Source organism: Alosa alosa, chromosome 4, assembly GCF_017589495.1.
Source record: "Alosa alosa isolate M-15738 ecotype Scorff River chromosome 4, AALO_Geno_1.1, whole genome shotgun sequence".
Taxonomy (NCBI): Eukaryota; Metazoa; Chordata; class Actinopteri; order Clupeiformes; family Clupeidae; genus Alosa; species Alosa alosa.
The window spans coordinates 22,581,435-22,602,154 of record NC_063192.1 but is presented as its reverse complement, the minus strand read 5'-3'; the positions used below and the strand labels follow the sequence as shown (position 1 = coordinate 22,602,154).

Sequence of the window (20,720 nt, the reverse complement as noted above, 5' to 3'; positions counted from 1 at the left end):
CAACAAAATGTTTTAGTGTATTGTGTGTACATGAAAGGGTGTAGCATTCGGGTTATTAGTCTCCTAAAGATTTTAACTTCCTTCATAATTCTCTGATATTGCTGTGTATGATGTCCGCAATAATGTGCATAACGTTCCTGGTATGTATATAATTTTCAGGCTTGGTACCTTTCAGAGATGATGCGGCAATACTGGGACTGATAGCATCAGGTTTCTGAAAGTCATTGGCGCCTACAACTGCAGGTGGTTGTGTCGCTGCGTCAATGGGTGGCTGAGGTCACTACGATCAATCCCATGTTTGTGCAATGGCGCTCGAGTTACAGAGGTCAATTCAACAAACCAGAATTTCCCTGTACAGGAACGCTATACAGCATGTAATCTGAGCTCGTTCAGTTCTGTTTTCACTGGAACATCAGTACTCAAATGTATGACCAAGGACATACAGTCTGGATGCTCGATGGTGTTTTAAGCCTACACCGTCGACTTCAAGACAGCGCTGCTACCGTCGACTTCAAGGCACCTAACCCTAACCCTAGTGCCTTCCATGCAGCGCTGCCTGGAAGACGACGTTGGGGGCTTAAAACACCAAACACCAGTCTTGATTACCACATATGACAAGATTTAATATCCAATCAATGGAAATATGAAACAAATTTAAAAAAGGTTTTTAAATGACTATATTTATGTGTTTAAATACTTCGTTTTTTAGAGATAAAGCCATTTTTGCAGGTAGTCTTACATACCACACGAGAGATGTGCTGTCCTGCATTATCATGCTCTATATGTCTCGGCATCAAAACAGGAGAAATGTTCTTTTCCATCCTCACGTACATGGTCATTTATGAAGCTGGAACCTGAAACAGGAACAAAGAAACTGAGAGGAGGGAGGAGATGGACCAAATAAAAACCCCGGACCACACTTTGAGAAACACTGCTTTAGACATACAAACATTACTATGCAGATTAATAAATTGCATTAAATATATATATTTATATAAAAACACCAACAAAGTCATTTGTAACACCTGTTTTTTTTACATTTTGCAATACATACATTTATTTATCATATACACATTTGACTATTTTCACTGTGATGAAAAAAACCCTACATTAGTTTTCAAGAAATAGCCTGATTGTGCTGAAGTTCAATGCTCACGTTTTCACATGGTTTTTAGTTCATGTTTTTAACAATTTAATTGTGAAATCCACCAAAGCTCTCAAATTGTATATTATATTGTATGTACCGGGACAGTCCTGGATGTGCTTTGGATCCCTTTTAATAGCTTTCATCTGTCCTGGTCTACAGCGGTGTGTGGCCTTCGGTAAAGGTGATCCGGTCTCTCTGTGAAAACAAAACTACAAAAAATGAATGCATGGTCACTGACAAGCTACAGTGCCTTCATAGACCACCAGTGGGCCACAGATGGAAAATACCCATGTTAGTGTACTCACATGATGGCGTGCAGCTGTGGGTCACTTCCAAGTACTTATTGACACCACGGCAGGGATCAGAGAAGACAGTATTTGAAGCATTTAACTGACATGATGTCTTCCCATGGCACCTGCACAGATAGGACAGAAATGAAAATATTTTTAGTCTTTGCATATCTGACACACATGTAGTTATTGAGTAGATGCTTTTATCCAAAGCAACTGACCATGCTGTACAGAAATACAAACTCTGTCTATTATTAATTGATTTGATTCAAACTGGTTTGATAGTCTGTCTGTCCCAAACGTATATAAGTCAGGACCACTTTGTCAAAATAGATTTATCACTATAATATGCATAGGTTCTATTTGGCTCTGTTCTGGGAGTCTCCTGCCCTTCCATGTGTACACATGGAAAGACTAAGACAAGGGGAGCAGCAAGATAAACCCACCATAGGGTACAGAACAGAGCAGGCATCAATGACAACAACTGGACATTGATAAGTCAGATGTATAAGGAGGAGATGGGTTGCATACTGTACATATCTGTCTTCACTGTTCATAATGAATAGCCATATGTATTCTGTTTTTATAATGCTACTGTTGATACACTGCATAATATTATTAGTAATACTTTTTATAATGTTACTGCTACATTGCACATATCTGTACATGTTGTTCATAAATTGTTCGTACTGCATATCCATATCTATTCTGCTCTTATAAGGATACACTGCACTATTTATATTTATATTACTGTAAACCATACCACTTTCTTAACTGTATAGTACTGTCTACACTGCACTATATGTCATATACTGTTACTGTACCACCTGTCTATATCACTTTGCACTTTTCTGTTTTTTATTTGCACTTCTGGTTAGACGCAAACTGCATTTCATTGTCTCTGTACTTGTACTCTGCACAATGACAATAAAGTTAATCTGTAAGAGCAAGTGATCATAAACTGATCAGCTGGACAGTCAGATGAGTGGTTAGTTACTAGCAAACTTCAAGAGGCTGCCCAGAACTTTGTGGCCGGCCTGAACTAACGCTAAGCTCCATATCAATATCAATGTCCCTGGTGTTGTTAGCAACTTTCTCTACCAGTTGAGCCAAGGCAATAGCCTTGCCTTTGACTGATGTGACTAGCCTATTTGTCCGTTGGAATTAAAAAATACTCTGACCTGCCGCGTAGGTAGTCTGTTTGAGAGTGATAACAGTTGGGAGTTGTTGCATGTTCATGTGGGCAGGTCAGGAGATCTCTCCTTCCATAATTGGCATGATGAATGAACAGGCTTCCGGTGTCTTGATATCAATCAGAATTGAGATTTGATTACAAGTATAGAAAAACTCAGTGATCATTTAGAAAATAATTAATTACATGAATATATGTATTATTGTTATACATAGTGACTTATATGTAATCTGGCATGCAATTACAGAAGTTAGCAAATAATTGTGTAATTGTACTGTATGTGCTCAGTCTAATGCTGCAGTTCTGCATGAAGTCTTTGCATAGGTGTTGATGATGTAAAAGTGTTAAGATTTACCACAGCTGATAACATTCTGGTTGTGTTCACATGTGACACTTCTTTCTGAAGATCAAAAGAGAGTCTATTCAATATACCAGTATAGTGGTCAGTATGGCTGCATTTGAAAGCTTTTCCCAAATATATAGTGATACTTACTGGCTGGGTGGCATGTATATGATATATCCAGGTATTTATATGTCCCAACACAGGGATCAGAGAACACCGAGTTTGTCACAGGTACAGCACAACTTGACATTCCATTGCACCTATATGGAAAACAAAATTATTGTGTGTGTACATTATTGTGTATCGGATTCCAAGTATGTGTCCCTGAACAAGGCACTAATCCCTGTAATTAGTTCACTCTGAGTCCCTCTAGATAAGTGTGAGTGTCAGTTAACTGTAGCCCGGGAGGTGTCATTGCAATATATTTTTGTATATCGAGACAATGTGCACTCATTTTTCTAAATTGTGTACTCGTTTTACTAAATTGTGGTCTCATCGTATTAAATTGTGCACACAAGTTAGTATATTGTGCATTAGTTTTACTACATAATGCGCTCATTTTATTACATTTTGCTCTCAATTTAGTAAATTGTGTGGATGTTTTACTAAATTCTGTGCTCATTTTACTAAATAGTGCACTCATTTTACTAAATTGTGTGCTCAATTTACACAAATTCAAATGACATCACAATTTAGTTGAGCACACTATTTAGTAAAACGTGCACCTGATTAATAAATTAAGAGCACAATTTAGTAAAATGACAGCATGATTTAGTAAAATGAGTGCACAATTTAGTAAAATGAGCGCACATTCTGTTGATATACACAAAAAATGTCTTGCAATGACACTTCTGGCGCTCTGTACAAATTATATGTAATGTACAGATGTAAAAGTATGTGTATGATTTTCAGGTCTGCGTCCTCAGGTGTGGTACCTGTCAGACATGATGCGTAGAGACTGGTGCTGGTGGCATTGGGGGTTGGAAAGCTGACTTGGGGGGCGTCCACTGCTGCAGGTGTCTCTGTTACTGCGTCCATAGCTGGCCGAGATCACCTTGATGAAACCCCACCCTATGCAATGACCCCCAGTTACAAAATATCTATTCTACAAACAGGAAGTTCCTTTTCCAGGAGCATGATTCATGTAGCATGATGAATGCAATCTGAGCTCAATCAGGGTCAATTTCCCTGGAACACCAGTGCTCAAACTTCGGATGAACACATCTGACTAAATATAGTTTGCAACCAATGGAAATATTAAATAGGGCAAGAAAAGGTTACTGAATAGGTTTTAAAGGTACTTGAATATTCTATTGAATAATTCTATTGAATATTGTATTTGCACATTTTTTCTATTAGCAGATACAGTGCTGTATACACACCACAGGAGAGATGCCCCGTCTCACCCTCACATTCAGCATACCTCTTGCCCTCTATACCTGAAAAACAAGAAAAAGCAACTTGGAGGATGGATATGGACAAAAAAATCTTGGTAACACTTTACTTGATGGGTGAGTTCATAACACATTCATAGCAGCTGGCATAAACTGCACATAAAGCATTCATGACTGTTTCATGAGACATGACTCAACATGCGATTGTTAGACTTTTATTTTGACAAGTTGTTGTCGTTCTGTCTTCCACATTCATGAAAGGTTTGGTATGAATGTTAAGTCATGTCTCATGAAACAGTCATGAATGCTTTATGTGCAGTTTATGACAGCTGCTATGAATGTTTTATGAACCCACCCGTCAAGTAAAGTGTTACCAAAATCTTTAAATAAAATAAGCATCAATAATAAGACAAATGCAATGCTTTACCATTATGGCACAGGACAATAAGTGCTGGGAAAAAAACAGACAAAGTTACTTTTTTCCTGTTTACATCTTGAAAAATAATAAACAATCCAACAAATAAGTAAATGATACAGCATGTATTGATACAGTGACATGGGGCTAGTGAGTTCCACTATTTTTACAAGTACATCTGCAACCCATGCACTTCCAAACATTGGTTGGCAACATACCGATGAGCCTGATGAATGTCTGTCCCTGCATTGCAAGAAGTACTGAGCAGGAGGACGTTTCTGATCTTTTAAATAGGCAAGGCACAAGCCTCTTATCAGGCTATCATAAACGGGACTCCTAGCTAAATACTATCCCCGCCATATGAACAGACCTCCTGGAAACCACCAGGAAGCTGTTCTTAATACACTCATTTTCTATGACTGCATTGTGATCACTGACATTTAATTTATTTGGAAGTGTATCCTATAATCAATGGCTTTGATAGAACTTCAGCCAGAAAAAAAAAAGTTATGATCTAGTTTATTAATCTTAAACTTTATCTCTGTCAGAGCCATAAACCTCTGAATACTTTTTATTTTTGTTGTTTGCTTCCTTCTGATAGCTTATGCACGTGCAGGCTTTGCTGTCACATGTTGATAACACTAAAGGACTTTGATCTAGGCAACTGTGTTGAGGGAAACAGGAAACAATATGTTCAGCTCTGTCTAATGATCAGCAAAGAGGCACAAAGAGACAAAATGAGGGTGAATGATAATCTGATGGATAGATGGATGGATGGATAGATTGATTGATTGATTGATTGATCGATCCAATGATTCTTATTATTATTTCACTTACCACTTTTTCCGTACGCAATTTCTCAGTTAAAACTTAGAAACTTCGTTCAAACTTTGTAACGTAGGTCTTCAAATGGACCAGGTTGCTATGTCTTTTCAACTGTAACTTTTATACTTTTTAAACTATTAAGTTAAAACTTTTTTAAAATCCCCATAGACTTAACATTGTGATTGTGACATCACAATACGGCCATTAAGCAATTAGAATCCTATGCCAGGTGTGCAGGCCACCTGCAGTAACTGCCAGTCTCAGGCTTTAAGCATACAAACTAGCTGTCTATCAACAACTTTTAAACTATTTACATTCAACTTTTAAACGGTCTACTTTTAAACTATCATTAAACTGTCTATCTATTAAACTAGCTGTCTATCAACAACTTTTAAACTATCTACATTCAACTTTTAAACAGACAACTTTTAAACTACATTCAACTTTTAAATGGTCTACTTTTAAACTATCAACTTTTATCAAGCTATGCATATCAACATCCATTAAACTATCTATCTATTAACCCTTAAAGGAGTACCGTCACACTGGTGTGACGGGAATGTTGAGAAATGAACGTTCTAAAGAATATCTGGGTTCATTGAATTCAACATAGAATTTTAGAACCTTCAATTGTTGCGGAACTTAGAACGTTCAAAAACCTACACCTTTAAGGGTTAAATAGCTGTCTACCAACAACTTTTAAACTATCTACATTCAACTTTTAAACTGTCTACTTTTAAACTATTTACTTTTATTAAGCTATGCAACCACCATGCATGCATGCACAACTGCCAGTCTCAGGCTTTAAGCATACAGTCGGACTCTCTACTACACATCCTGTTCAACTGTTTCCTCTGCCCAAAACTGTTTCAAAATAAAAGTTCTCACTACAATAATTCACTGTTAAACAATTTAACCCTTTAAACTACTGAACTTTTTAACTGTTCAGCCATTGTAACTGTCACATATCATCAACTATGACTCCTACCCACTGTAGCTAGTTAGTATAATAAACATTGTTAGCCTAGTTAACATTGCTAACATAGTTAGCATTTTTAACATTTTTAGCAAAACTGCTAGAAAACATTAGCTAAGTTAGCTAAGTAGCATGGTTAGCATAGTTAACATTGTTAACATAGTTAGCATGTTTAGCAAAACTGCTAGAAAACATTAGCTAAGTTAGCTAGGTAGCATGGTTAACATAGTTACCATTGTTAACATTTATAGCAAAACTGCTAGAAAACATTAGTTAAGTTACATGGTTAGCATAGTTAAGATTATTAGCATAGTTAACATTGTTATCATCACTGCTAGCAAACATTAGAGCCATTCTTACTTTCGGATATCGTCACCTATACACAGCCATTAAACTATTGAAATATCAACATTCATTAAACTTTCAGTCTGTGAACAACTTTTAAACTATTTACATTCAACTTTTAAACGGTATACTTTTAAACTATCATTACACTATCTATCTATTAAACTAGCTGTCTATCAACAACTTTTAAACTATCTACATTCAACTTTTAAACAGTCTACTTTTAAACTATCAACTTTTATTAAGCTATGCAACCACCATGTCTGTCCTAGCATCACCGTAGTAACCATCTCTGTATTATTTATTTTAACTATACAAAAATATCACAACTTTTGCATTTTCATGCACTGGTAATTCCTTGGAATTGCATTTATAGTTATTATTATAACCTTTTCTTTTTAACTTTTCAAGAATGAATGCGACTCTAACCACTTAGCGTACAGACATGTTGAAATAACCGTTCTGAAGGTCTGGAGTGGGGCAAGAGAGTTTATACTTTTTGAGAAATAGGGGATTAAAAATGTTAAAAAGCTAATTTTTCCCCCATAGACTTGAATGGCTGTGATGTCATGATGGCCTAAAGCCAGCTGCGCTCGTTAAACTCCTAGAGTAGTTCCCAGGCTAATCAGAACACTGGCACAGGTGTCACCTGTGAATCCAACTGTCTCAGGTTCTAATGCATACAATCTGGCGCTCCCTAAAACTACACATCCTGTTTAAGTGTTTCCCGTGTGTCAAAATAAAAGTCACAGCCATATCTCATGCTTTGCGCATAATATCTCCAGAACGGCTTGACGCATATGCTTCCAATTTGGTACAAGTGTTTGTATGGACTCAAAGAGTTTGATGTTGGAGGTCAAAGGTCAAGGTCAAAAACACCTTGAGTGTTATATCTCAAAAAGTTTTTTTGGTACGAGGGTTTGTATGAACTCAAAGTTATATCTCAAAAAGTTTTTGGCATTATATTATATATTTATATATTTCTAGTATAATTTCATATTTTATTGGGTTTGTATGATATTATATAATATTATGTAACAATGCAACCAGACACTACAATAAAGTAGCCTTAACCAACTGTCATCAACTGAACTCATGGCAAAATCCTATCACCACCTTAATAACCGACTTCCTGAAATCCAAATGTTGAGCGATAAAGCTCTGGAAGTCCATTATTTTTGTGGCTTGCTTCCTTGTGATAGCTTTCAATTGTTGCCTTTGTTGTTGTCACATACATAGTACATAGCAGAACTTTGACAACTAATGGACTTGGACATAGGCATTTGTGTTAAGGAAAATAGGGGGAAGATATTTTCAGCCCTGATCTGTATCTCTGTCAGAGCCATAAAGCAAAAAAAACATTCTGTGGTTTGCATCCTTGTGATAGCTTACACATGTTGGCTTTGCGAACACATGTTACCGGATCTTTGATTAATAAAAGACTTTGAGAAAAAGAAGAAAAAGATATTTCACGCTATTTTTTCCTTTTACATTCAATTAAATGTTATTTATACAGTGCCATAACATATGAATGTGTTCACATGTACTTCCAAAGCTACACCAGCATGTTGATTTTCCAACAAGAGGAGATAACATCCTGGACCTGGTCTACACTACACACAAAGGAGCATACAAAGCCACCCCCCCCCACATTGGACTTTCAGACCATATCACTGTTATGCTAATGCCCGCATACAGACAAAGGGTAAAAGCGAACAAACCGGGTTAAGCAGGTAAAAGTGTGGCCTGAGGGAGCCTCCGATGCTCTTCAAGACTGCTTTGACACAACAGACTGGGAAATGTTTAAGCAGGCAGCCACTTACAACAACCGACAGACATAGAGGAGTATACAGACACTGTAACCTCTTACATCACCAAGTGCATCGATGATGTGACCCACACAAAAGACATCATCACTGGGCTAACTGGAAGCCATGGCTGACAGGGATGTCCTCAGGCTGCTGAGGGCCAGAGACAAAGCCTACAGAGCTGGGGATGAAGCTGGCATGAAAACAGCGAGAGCCAACCTGTCCCGTGGCATCAAGGAAGCAAAAAAAGGAATACACTCACAAGATAACCACCCACTTCAAAGACAGCAGGAACTCACAAAGCCTATGGCAGGGCATTCAGGCCCTCACGGACTACAAGCCAGCCACAGAGCTGTGAGAGCAACATCCCTCTGCTCAACAACCTGAACCGGCTTCTTTGCTCGCTTTGAAGCACAAAACAGCACCTGCCCACAGAAGACCCATCCCCTCTACATGAGCAGCCCCTGTGCCTCTCTGCCGACAGCGTGAAGAGGACACTTGCTGCTATCAACACCCTAAAGGCAACAGGTCCAGACAACATCCCAGGTCGCGGCGCTGAAGGACTGCGCCAGGGGAGCTTAAGGATGTCTTCACAGACATCTTTAACACTTCCCCTGAAGCAAGCCATCGGCCCCATCATGTTTCAAAGCTGCCACCATCATACCTGTGCCAAGAAAACTGCTCCATCCTGCTTCAATGACTACCGCCCTGTGGCACTGACACCCATCATCATGAAGTGCTTTGAGCGGCTTGTCATGTCACATATCAAAGCCATTCTCCCCCACCCTGGACCCCTTCCAGTTTGCATACCGAGCCAAACGGTCTACAGAGGATGCAATCTGCTCTGCCCTCCACCCAGCCCTCACCCACCTGGAAAAAGAGACTCATATGTGAGATTGCTGTTTATAGACTTCAGTTCTGCATTCAACACCATAATACCACAACAACTCATCTGCAAACTTGACAAACTGGGACTCAGTACCTACCTCTGCAACTGGCTACTGGACTTCCTCTGTCAGAGGCCCCAAGTAGTAATGCGGTTGGCAACAATACCTCAAGCAGCATCACACTGAGCACAGGGGCCCCCCAAGGCTGCGTGGCTCAGTCCGGGCTGCTCTTCACCCCTGCTGACGATGACTGCACTGCAACCTACAGCAACAATCACATAGTGAAATTTGCTGACGACAACTCTGGTGGGTCTCATCACCAAGGGCGGCGAGACTCAATACAGGTTGAGGTCGACCATCTGACCACGTGGTGCAGGGACAACAACCTCCTGCTGAACGTCAGCAAGACCAAAGAGATTGTTGTTGACTTCGAGAGGTCACACCCAACACCTGCCACTGACCATCGACGGTGCTGTGGTGGAGAGAGCGAGCAGCACCAAATTCCTGGGGTGCACATCAGTGAAGACCTCTCCTGACCACCAACACTGCATCACTGGCTTAAGAGAGCTCAGCTCAGCCTGTACTTCCTGGCGAAAACTCAGGCGAGCAAGTGCTCCACCAGCCATCATGACCACATTCTACCGAGGCACCATTGAGAGCATCCTATCCAGCTGTATCGCTGTGTGGGGCGGAAGCTGCACTGAATACAACAGGAAAGCCCTGCAGCCGCATAGTGAACACAGCTGGAAGGATCATTGGTGCTTCCCCTCCCTGAAGGACATTTACACCACCCACCTCACCAAGAAGGGCGACCAAAATTGTGAGTGATGCAAGTCACCCCGCCACAATCTGTTTGATCTACTGCCCTCTGGGAAGAGGTACAGAAGCCTGCGCCTCCCAAGACTACCAGACTCACCAACAGCTTCATACACCAAGCTGTAAGGATGCTGAACTCTCCCCTCCTCTCCCCCCAACCCTCAGCTACATAACACCCTGGACATTGGACCCACAATGGTCACCTGCACTACTCCACCTGCACACTTGAACACTTGCACAACTTGTACACTTTACAACTTGGTGTTGTTGTCCTGAAAACACAACACTTCTGCTGCTCTTACAATAACTTGCACCACTATGCCACTTTCTTTATTACTTAGGTCAAACAGTATTTTATAGTATTTTACAGTATTTGCACTAGTATTTTATTGACTGTCTATGCACAATTTCAAAAAAAAAAATTTTGCTGCTCTTATTTTTCAATTATTATATGTGCCCTCTTATTCACTTATTTACTTACTTTTGTTTACTTGAATGTTATGTTGTCTGTGGACTTAAAATTGGTCAAATATGTCTTGTCTTCACCGTGGGATAGTGAGAAACGTAATTTCGATCTCTTTGTATGTCTGGAACATGTGAAGGAATTGACAATAAAGCTGACTTTGACTTTGACTTTGACATCTTGAGCCCAATTTTTAACTTGAACACCTAGATCAAACACAAGGCAACAGGTCAAGAAAGACAGGGGCCTATTTGCTTGGAGCCAGCTGGGTAGATATGAATTCATATACATCAGGATAAGCAGTAGCACATTAGCGTGTGTGCAATATAGGTTGATACAAAATTAGTTAATTTTACATTAGATTATAAATATGCAAGTAGATTTGTGGAAAGACTGGGATGGCATCATACGGTATATTTTGAGGCACAGGTATTATGGTATGGAAGGTGCTTTGTGGATTTTTTTGTAGTCATTGTCTGATCAAAACGTCCTATAGCCATATACATTTCCTGATATTTTTTTTTCTTTTCATGTTGAATACTTTTTTTTTCCCACTGTACAATGAAGCTTATAATATTGTTTATACAGCACATTCACTGGACAGAAGTATATATTTAAAGTATTCATAGTTCCCGGATATTGGAAGGGCCCCGCAAACTGTTACATAAAGCATAATTTGAAATCTATATTGACCTCTCTCTGACTGTCACCACGGTCTTACTGTGAATGATGCCATCCTGGCACCTGTTCCGAGACCATAATGTCAACAATGTCATGTGACTGACCTCTGGAGGCTGAACCCACAGCATAAAGCGTTACCGGGTGAGACGCCTTTTCCTCTTTTCCTTCCTCGCCTCGATTCTGAGACCGGTAAGTTCGAAAAGTTGTGGGTTCTAATCCGTCACGTTGTTGTGCAGGCGCCTTGAGCCCCTGAGGATTGTTTAACGACACCCTTTGTTGTATCAGCGAGTAGCTTAGGCTGCATCGCGTTTCAGTTGTGCTAACTTTTACTGCCTATGTCACTACAGGTGCAAGTTAAAATTACGTTGAACACAAAATAGCCTTTATCGTGTTGCAAGAGAATGCCAAAACCACGGTAAGAATTTTTGGTTTCTCCTATTAAGTTTGTTGCCGTCTGTAGGCGGCTGGGCTGAGAGGCTGGGCTGAGAGGGACCGGTGGAGAGGGAATTGGCAGTCTTGACCCCCCTTGGACCAACCAGGGTTACCACTGATCCCCACTGCCCTAGCAGGGAGTGTGACAAGACTGATCGCCTGACTTGTAGGACCTACAATGCTGCTGTGCGTGCTGCCCGCTCTGGCAATGCCCTAGCAGTCCTTTTAGCGGCTATTAGAAAGACTGTTAGTGCATGTGACCAGGATACCAGAGATCTGGTTGATGCGGCCTTGTCCACTCATGCCCAGTTGACCCGAGACATAGGGGCAGCTATGTCCTCGGCTATTCTGACTCGCAGGCAGATCTGGTTGGCCCAGACATCCCTCCCTGAGAACATCAAAAGGGAACTCACTAATATGCCCGTGAAGCCTGCTAGTGTATTCCACCCTAGCTCGCATAGCTTGCTGGATAAGGCTCAGCACTCACTGCGCACTCGTGAGACTGTCCAGAGGACGTTTCGGCGCCCTGAGATTAGAACAGCTAGCCGACAGCACTCATATCCTGCTTTCAGGGTCCCTCAGGAGCCCTGGATGGGTAATGTGCAACATAACTAGAAGAGCTGCTCAGGCTAGGCCTCCCCCCAAGGACCCAAGGGGGCCATACATAGCATTTGTGGTACAGCTGCCGAGATGCACTCCCAGCTATGCCTGGACAGCTGGGAGAGAGAGACTTCGGACCCCTGGGTACTGGAAACTGTGGCAAGGGGTTACCGGCTCCAGTTCCGGCAGCGACCCCCACCCTTTTCTGTGGTCCATGTGACCAAAGTGAAGGACCCAGTCCAGGCAAATACCTTGGCAAAGGAAATTGCAACATTGCTCCAAAAGGACGCCATTGCCAAAGTAAGTGCCAGCGAACAGCAGGCTGGCTATTATTCAGCATATTTCCTCGTCCCCAAGAAGGACGGTGGGCTGCGCCCCATTTTAGACCTGCGTCGCCTCAATACTTACATCAAGGTTTTACCCTTCAAGATGCTGCACACAAGGCACATCCTCGAGTCCGTAGAATACGGCGAGTGGTTCACCACCATAGACTTGAAGGATGCATACTTCCATGTGGCAATCCATCGCGAGCATTGAAAGTTCCTGCGGTTTGCCTTTCAAGGCCAAGCCTACGAGTTCAAAGTCCTCCCGGTTGGATACTCTCTCTCCCCAAGGGTATTTACCAGGGTGGTCGCAGCCGCCTTGGCGCCACTTCAAAGAAAGGGGATAAAGATCATGCCCTATCTAGACGACTGGCTGCTCTGTGCTCCATCTCGCGAGCAAGTCGTACTGGATACGGAAACTGTGCTGTCTCACATTCAGTCTCTGGGCTTCAAGGTCAACTTGACCAAGTGCAACCTGACCCCAAGACAGGAAACCACCTTTCTAGGGCTCCAGCTGAACTCGCTCACAATGAGGGCATCTCTTACCCCTCACAGAGTAGCCAAGATTTTGGCAGCCCTTGGCACTTTTCACCGGGGCAAGCATGTGAAATTGCTTCACCTCCAGAGGTTACTGGGGCTGATCTCTGCAGCAGTGACGGTAGTGCCATTGGGCCTCCTCAGGGCCCGACCCCTACAACGGTGGGTGAACTCCTTCAAACTCCACCCACGGAGGGACAGGCATGTGAAACTCAGGGTGACAGACATGTTTGCGGGCCTTGCTCCCTTGGCGGGAGTGGGAGTACCCCTTGGTGGGAGTACCCCTGGGCAACATACCCTCCAGACGGACACTGGTGTCCACAGATGCCTCCCTGACTGGCTGGGGAGCAGTCTGGGAGGGACGCATGGTCCAGGGTCTGTGGGATCCTCCCTGGGACACCGCACATATCAACGTCTTGGACCTCAGGGCAATACACCTTGCCCTCAGAGCTCTCCTTCCCTACATTCGGGGGAAACATGTCCTTGTGCGAACAGACAGCTCTGCTGCCGTTTACTACATAAATCACCAAGGGGGCACGAGGTCTCAGGGATGTCTCAAGGTAGTGCAGAAACTCCTTTGTTGGGCATTCCCGCATCTGGCCTCTCTGAAGGCAATTTACATTCCCGGGGTCCAGAACCAGGCAGCAGATCTCCTGTCCCGGTCCGGACCTCCCCCGGGAGAGGCTCCACACAGAGGTGGTGGAAAGTTTGTGGGCACGCTTTGGCGTAACCCAGGCGGATCTATTTGCATCAGGGGAAACGACCCATTGCCAGACGTGGTACTCCCTCAGGCATCCGGTCGGCCCGCTTGGGCTGGATGCACTGTCTCACGAGTGGCCGGACGGATTGCTATACGCCTTTCCCCCGCTGCCCTTGATCCCGCATGTACTGAGCAGAATTTCTCGGGGACACTACAGAGTTCTGTTGGTGGCCCCACATTGGCCCGCGAGACATTGGTTCCCAGCTCTACTTCGTCTTGTGAAGGGCCAGCCTTGGCCTCTGCCACTCAGAGCAGACCTTTTGTCGCAGGTGGGGGGCCAGATTTGGCATCCCAGGCCGACAGTTCTACAACTCTGGGCCTGGCCGCTCCTCAGTCCTTGCCTTTGGAATTGAATGAGGCGGTCTCGGAGACCATTGGTAATGCCAGGGCACCCTCCACCCGTATGAACTATCAGCAGAAATGGAGTTTTTTCTCTGGATGGTGTCAAGGTCAGGGGCAAGACCCCAAAACCTGTCAAGTGGCTCTAGTGCTCCTCTTTTTCTCCAGTCTCTTTGGATGCTGGGAGGGCAGCCAACACTTTGAGGGTCTACACGGCAGCTATATCTGCATTTCATGCAGCCAGTAGACGGTCTTTCTGTTGGGAAACTCCCGATGGTGTCCCAAGGGTGCTAAGCGCCTGCGTCCAGGCAGATCATTGCGCGCTCCATCTTGGGACCTCCCCCTAGTGTTGAGATCTTTGACTGTGGCTCCGTATAAACCTTTGAAGCGGTCGGAGCTGAAATATCTGACTCATAAGACTGTGTTTCTCTTAGCCATGTGTTCTGCTAAGAGGGTGAGCGAACTGCATGCCTTGTCTGTGAGTGCAGAATGCATGAGGTGGAAACCAGAGGATATGGGCGTGTCTCTCTGGCCTAACCCCTTTTTTCTACCTAAGGTGTTGACCCCTCAATCAGTTAACCAGGCTATTGAACTGGAGGCATTCCATCCTGAGCTGGTTGACCAGTCGGAGGTGGCTCCTGATTCCCAGTGCCCAGTTAGGGCTCTGAAGGCTTATCTTGAGCGCACCAGGCAGCAGAGGCAAACTCACACACAGATGTTTGTGTGCTATGGAGGTCGACAGTCTGGCCAGCCAGTGTCCAAGCAGCGCCTATCTCACTGGCTGGTGGACACCATCTCTCAGGCTTACTCTGGACAAGGTTTCCCAATCCCAGAGGGTCTGGTGGCTCACTCCACACGCAGCCTGGCCACATCCTGGGCTGCTTTGAAGGGAGTTGCTATTAATGATCTATGTGCTGCCGCGGCCTGGAGTACTCCTTGTACCTTTGCCAGGTTTTATCGGGTTAACGTGACCTCTAATACTGTTGGCTCCACTGTTCTTAGAGCTGCTTCTGAGCAGATGGGCCCCTTGTGACACTGTTGGTACTAGGCATCCACAGTAAGACCGTGGTGACGGTCAGAGAGAGGTCGATATAGATCGTAAGTTATGTCCATAACTATGGATCTATGAGACCGAATGATGACCGTCACCATCTCTTGTCACTCGGGACGAATGCGAGGCGTTCAAGACAAGAGGAAGAGGCGTCTCACCCGGTAATGCTTTATGCTGCGGGTTCAGCCTCCAGAGGTCAGTCACATGACATTGTTGACATTATGGTCTCGGAACAGGTGCCAGGATGGCATCATTCACAGTAAGACCGTGGTGACGGTCATCGTTCGATCTCAGAGATCCATAGTTATGGACATAACTTACGTTCCATTAACTTGCATTGTATTTAACACAGTGGCCACGTGTGGTGCAACATGGTATTACAAGGGAGCCAGGTTTACATCTAGACAACCTGATTGGCTGCATCATGTATAAACTCACATAAAGTGTGTTTTATGAAAAACAAGCCCTCAAATTGTATATTATATTGTATGTACAGTCCTGGATGTGCCTTGGATCCCTTTTAATAGCTTTCATTAGACTATCTGTGCTGGTCTACAGCGGTGTGTGGCCTTCAGTAAAGGTGATCTGCTCTCTCTGTGAAAAAAGAAGGATGTAAACATGGGACCTAGTTCAGATCAACACAAACCTGATGTGTTGTGTGAGGTGACAAAAATAATTCCAAACAAAACTACAAAACATGAATGCATGGTCACTGACAAGCTACAGTGCCTTCATAGACCACCAGTGGGCCACAGATGAGAAATACCCACGTTAGTGTACTTACACGATTGCGTGCAGCTGTATGTCACTTCCAGGTACTTATTGACACCATGGCAGGGATCAGAGAAGACCGCATTTGAAGCATGTAACTGACATGATTTCTTCCCATTGCACCTGCACAGATATGACAGAAACAAAAATCTTTTTTAGTCTTTCCATTTCTGACAGAAATGCAGGCAGCATTTTGCATGAAACCTTGTTATATTTGCAGCCATTAAGCAGATGCTTTTATCCAAAGCAACTGACAAAGTTGTACAGAAATACAGACTCTGTCTATTAGTCTAAATGATTCATGGATTGTTTGATAGTCTGTCTGTCCCAACTGTATTGACAAGACCACTTTGTCAAAATAGTTTTATTACTATTTGCACATGGTTACATTTTGCAGTATGGCTCTGTTCTGGGAGTCTCCTGCCCTTCCATGTGCAAACAAGGAAAGACTAAGACAAGGAGAGCAGCAAGATAAACCCACCATAGGGTACATAACAGAGCAGGCATCAGTGACAACAACTGGACATTGATAAATCAAATGACTGTATGAGGAGGAGATGTGGTGGAGGTGGGTTGCAAAGAGGCTTGTAGAGAAAGTGAGTAAGCAGGCTATAAGGTAGCTTAAGGCACCCTGAATGATCTCCACAAATATAAGAGTACCCGGCTGTTGTCAGCAACTTTTTCTACCAGTTGAGTCATGGCAGTGGTCAATTGCCTTTGACTGATGTGGCTATTTGTCAGTTGGAATTGAAAGACTCTAACCTGCCGTGTAGGTTGTCCGTTTGAGAGTGATAACAGTGGGAGGTCTTTGCCAGTTTATGGGGGCAGGTCAGGCGATCTCTCCTTCCATAGTTGGCGTGATGAATGAACAGGCTTCCCTTGGCTTGAGATCAATCAGAATTGAGATACAATTACAAGTATAGAAAAACTCAGTGATCATTTAGAAAATAATTAATTGTATACATGATTATTAGTGTTGTTATTGACATATGACTTCTGTATATGTAACCGTTATGTATAATTACAGAACATCTGTGATGTGCAGATATACTGTATGCCCTCATTGCCTAATGCAGTCATTTCTGTGTGACTTGATTGTATGTACAGTACAACTGTAGGCGTTGGTGTAAAAGTGTTGAGATTTACCACAGCTGATAGCATTCTGGTTGTTTTCACATGTGACACTTCTTTCTGAAAATCAAAAGAGAGTCTATTTAGTACAACAAATAAGTATAGCAGGTCAGTATGCCTGCATTTGAAAGCTTTTTCATTTCAAATATATAGTGACACTTACTGACTGAGTGGCATGTATAAGATAAATCCAGGTATTTATATGTCCCTGGACAGGGATCATAGAACACAGAGTTTTTCACAGGTACAGCACAACTTGACATTCCATTGCACCTATTGAAAACAACAAAAAATGTTTTAGTATGTTATTGTGTGTACATTAATGTGTATCGCATTCCAGGTATGTACCCCTGAGCAAGGCACTCAACTCTATCATTAGTTCACAGTGAGTCAATCTAGATAAGTGTGAGTGTCAGTTAAATGTAGCCCGGGAGGTGTCATTGTAAGTTTTTTTGTATATTGGAAAAATTGAAATTTTTCTAAATTGTGCGCTCCTTTAACTAAATCGTGGTCTCATTTTTTTAGATTGTGCGCATAATTTAGTATATTGTGCATTAGTTTTATTACATAGTGTTCTCATTTTACTTAATTTAGTTCTCAATTTAGTAAATTGTGTGCACATTTTACTAAATTGTGCACTCATTCAAAATGAGAGCACAATTTAGTAAAATGATTGTACTATTTAGCAAAATGTGTGCATGATTTACTAAATTGAGAGCACAATTTAGTAAAATTAAAGCATGATTTAGTAAAATGAGCACACAATTTAGTGAAATGAGCACACATTCTGTGGATATACACAAACACAAAAATCTTGCAATGACACTTCTGGGGCTCCGTATAAATGATATATAATGTAAACATTAGTATCTGTATGATTTTCAGGTCTGCATCCTCAGGTGTGGTACCTGTCAGACATGATGCGTAGAGACTTGTGCTGGTGGCATTTGGTGTTGGAAAGCTGACTTGGGGGGCGTCCACTGCTGCAGGTGTCTCTGTTGCTGCGTCCATAGCTGGCCCAGTTCACCTTGATGAAACCCAACCCTGTGCAAAGACCCCCAGTTACAAAATATCTATTCCACAAACAGGAAGGTCCTTTTCCAGGAACATGATTCTTGTAGCATGATGAATGCAATCTGAGTTCATGGGTTCAATTTCCCTGCAACACCAGTGCTCAAATGTATCGACTTTCGATGACTACAGCTGACTAGAGGTCATCTGCAACCAATGGAAATATTAAATAGGGCAAGGGAAGGTTACTGAATAGGTTTTAAAGGTACTTGAATATTCTATTGAATAATTTTATTGAATAATTCTATTGAATAATTCTATTGAATATTGTATTTGCATGTTTTTTTCTATTAGCAGATATAGTGCTGTATACATACCACAGGAGAGTTGTACCGTCGTGCCCTCACATACTTGTCCGCTTGCCTCTATACCTGAAAACAAGAAAAAGCAACTTGGAGGATGGAAATGGACAACAATACATATGAAGCATATTTAAATAACATAAGCATCAATATAAGACAAATGCAATGCCTTACCGTTATGGTACAAGACAATAAGTGCTGGAAAAAAGCATACAAAGTTACTTTTTTCTGCTTACATCTTTAAAAAGTAGTTAAGTAAATGATACAGCAATAATACTTTGATACAGTGACATGGGGCTAGTGAATCCACTATTTTTACAAGTAGATCTGCAACCAATGCACTTCCAAACATTGTTTTTTGTACAGGAAACATACAGATGAGCGCGATGAATGTCTGTCCCTGCATTGCGAGAAGTACTGAGCAGGAGGATGTTTCTGATTGTTTAAATAGGCAAGGTACTCTTATCATTCCACAATATATTAAACGGGACTCCTGGCAAAATACCATCCCCGCCATATAATCTGGAATATATAACCTATTCCTCCCGGAAACCACTAGGAAGCTGTTCTTTTTTTTTTTTTTTTGAAAATGCAACACTACGACATGCACATGAATACTACATACGACAAACAGACGTACATTACAAAAACACATACTGTAACTTAACAAGACATCACATTGACTTGGCTTCCACAAACATAACACAACATAACATTAATAACAGAAAGGCTAAGGATGATTTAAGTCCAGGATGATTACAGATATGATTATCAGGAAGAAATTGATGACCGGAATGAAAAGAAGGGGGGATGGGGGTGCGGATGGTAGCTCTAAGAGTGTGAATGAGGTGGTGTTGGGATGGGGGTGGGGATGGGGGTGAGGGGTAGTGAGTATGTGAGGATGTATGTGTGTGTGTGTGTGTGTGTGCATATGTATAAGGCTGGTTTGCTGTTGGGCCAGGAGGGAGAGAAGCTGGAACATAGAGAGGGAGAGAGGGAGGGTTTCAGAGGAGAGGAGTTGTAATTATTCTATTAATATAAGTATAATAATAGGAATAACTGATTGCCTGGTTGATTGCCTGACTGATTGCCAACCTGGGCACCCATTAATGGCCACAGTTCCACCCAGCCCCTGCAGTTATACTGCGGACGAGCTGACAGAGGGGAGGACCTGCGTGCCACCCATCACCTCAGGCCCCAGCATATGCACACATCCCCCACTACCCGACCAACCACACCTCGCCCCAGACCTTCACCCAACACGCCACTCTTGACCTAAATATGTACAGTATGTGAATGGCTAGGTTGAGGGTCTATCTAGAGTGTAGCATTAAAAGAAGTGGGCATGCATGGTGAATATCTGTCAGGATTTCCCCATGCACACCACACTACCCTGTTTAAGATGTATGCCTCAACAATGTGTGCATTAAAATAAGTGAGGCATGCAGATAGACACCTGATGAGGGATCTACCTGCACTCCACTCTTACCCTAGCCTGTTTTGTAGTTTTTTGTTTATGTATGTCACCTAACATGTAGTCGCGATTAAAAAAGAGAGTAAAAGCGTGCTGTGTGCTTACTAGGAAGCTGTTCTTATCACAAGCAAGGCTAATCTGAACCCAGATAATAATAATAATAATAATAATAATAATAATAATAATAATAAATTGGTTTTATATAAATTGGTTTTATATAGCGCCTTTCAAGAAACTCAAGGTTGCTTTACAAGAAGGGGTGGTAGTATGTATGTGTGTATGTGTATGTGTGTGTGTGTGTGTGTGTGTGTGTGTGTGTGCATGCGCAAGTGCAATGGGTGGGAAGG

General features: G+C 42.4%; 1 protein-coding gene across 1 annotated transcript; it reads right to left on the bottom strand.

Moving 5' to 3' along the window:
• Positions 1–872: 872 nt before the first annotated feature.
• LOC125293030 (L-rhamnose-binding lectin CSL1-like) lies at positions 873–19,305 on the bottom strand. Its single transcript, XM_048240644.1, has 16 exons — positions 19,275–19,305; positions 19,074–19,097; positions 18,915–18,968; positions 18,435–18,570; positions 17,690–17,799; positions 17,542–17,586; positions 17,158–17,278; positions 16,409–16,518; positions 4,794–4,817; positions 4,355–4,411; positions 3,908–4,043; positions 3,123–3,232; positions 2,985–3,029; positions 2,619–2,739; positions 1,453–1,562; positions 873–1,342 (listed from the first exon to the last, which is right to left on the bottom strand). Coding segments are annotated over exons 1-16 (1,236 nt in total). The 3' UTR covers positions 873–1,340.
• Between the last annotated feature and the right edge of the window lie 1,415 nt (positions 19,306–20,720).

Bases quoted from the DNA above. Each gene is read 5' to 3' on its own strand.
- LOC125293030 (XM_048240644.1), bottom strand. From the start codon at position 19,305: ATGCAGGGACAGACATTCATCGCGCTCATCT. The intron at 19,098-19,274 runs GTATGTTTCCTG...GCTTTTTTCCAG, and splicing joins GACATTCATCGCGCTCATCT to CACTTATTGTCTTGTACCAT. The intron at 4,412-4,793 runs GTAAAGCATTGC...CTTGTTTTTCAG, and splicing joins TATTGTCCTGTGCCATAATG to GTATAGAGGGCAAGAGGTAT.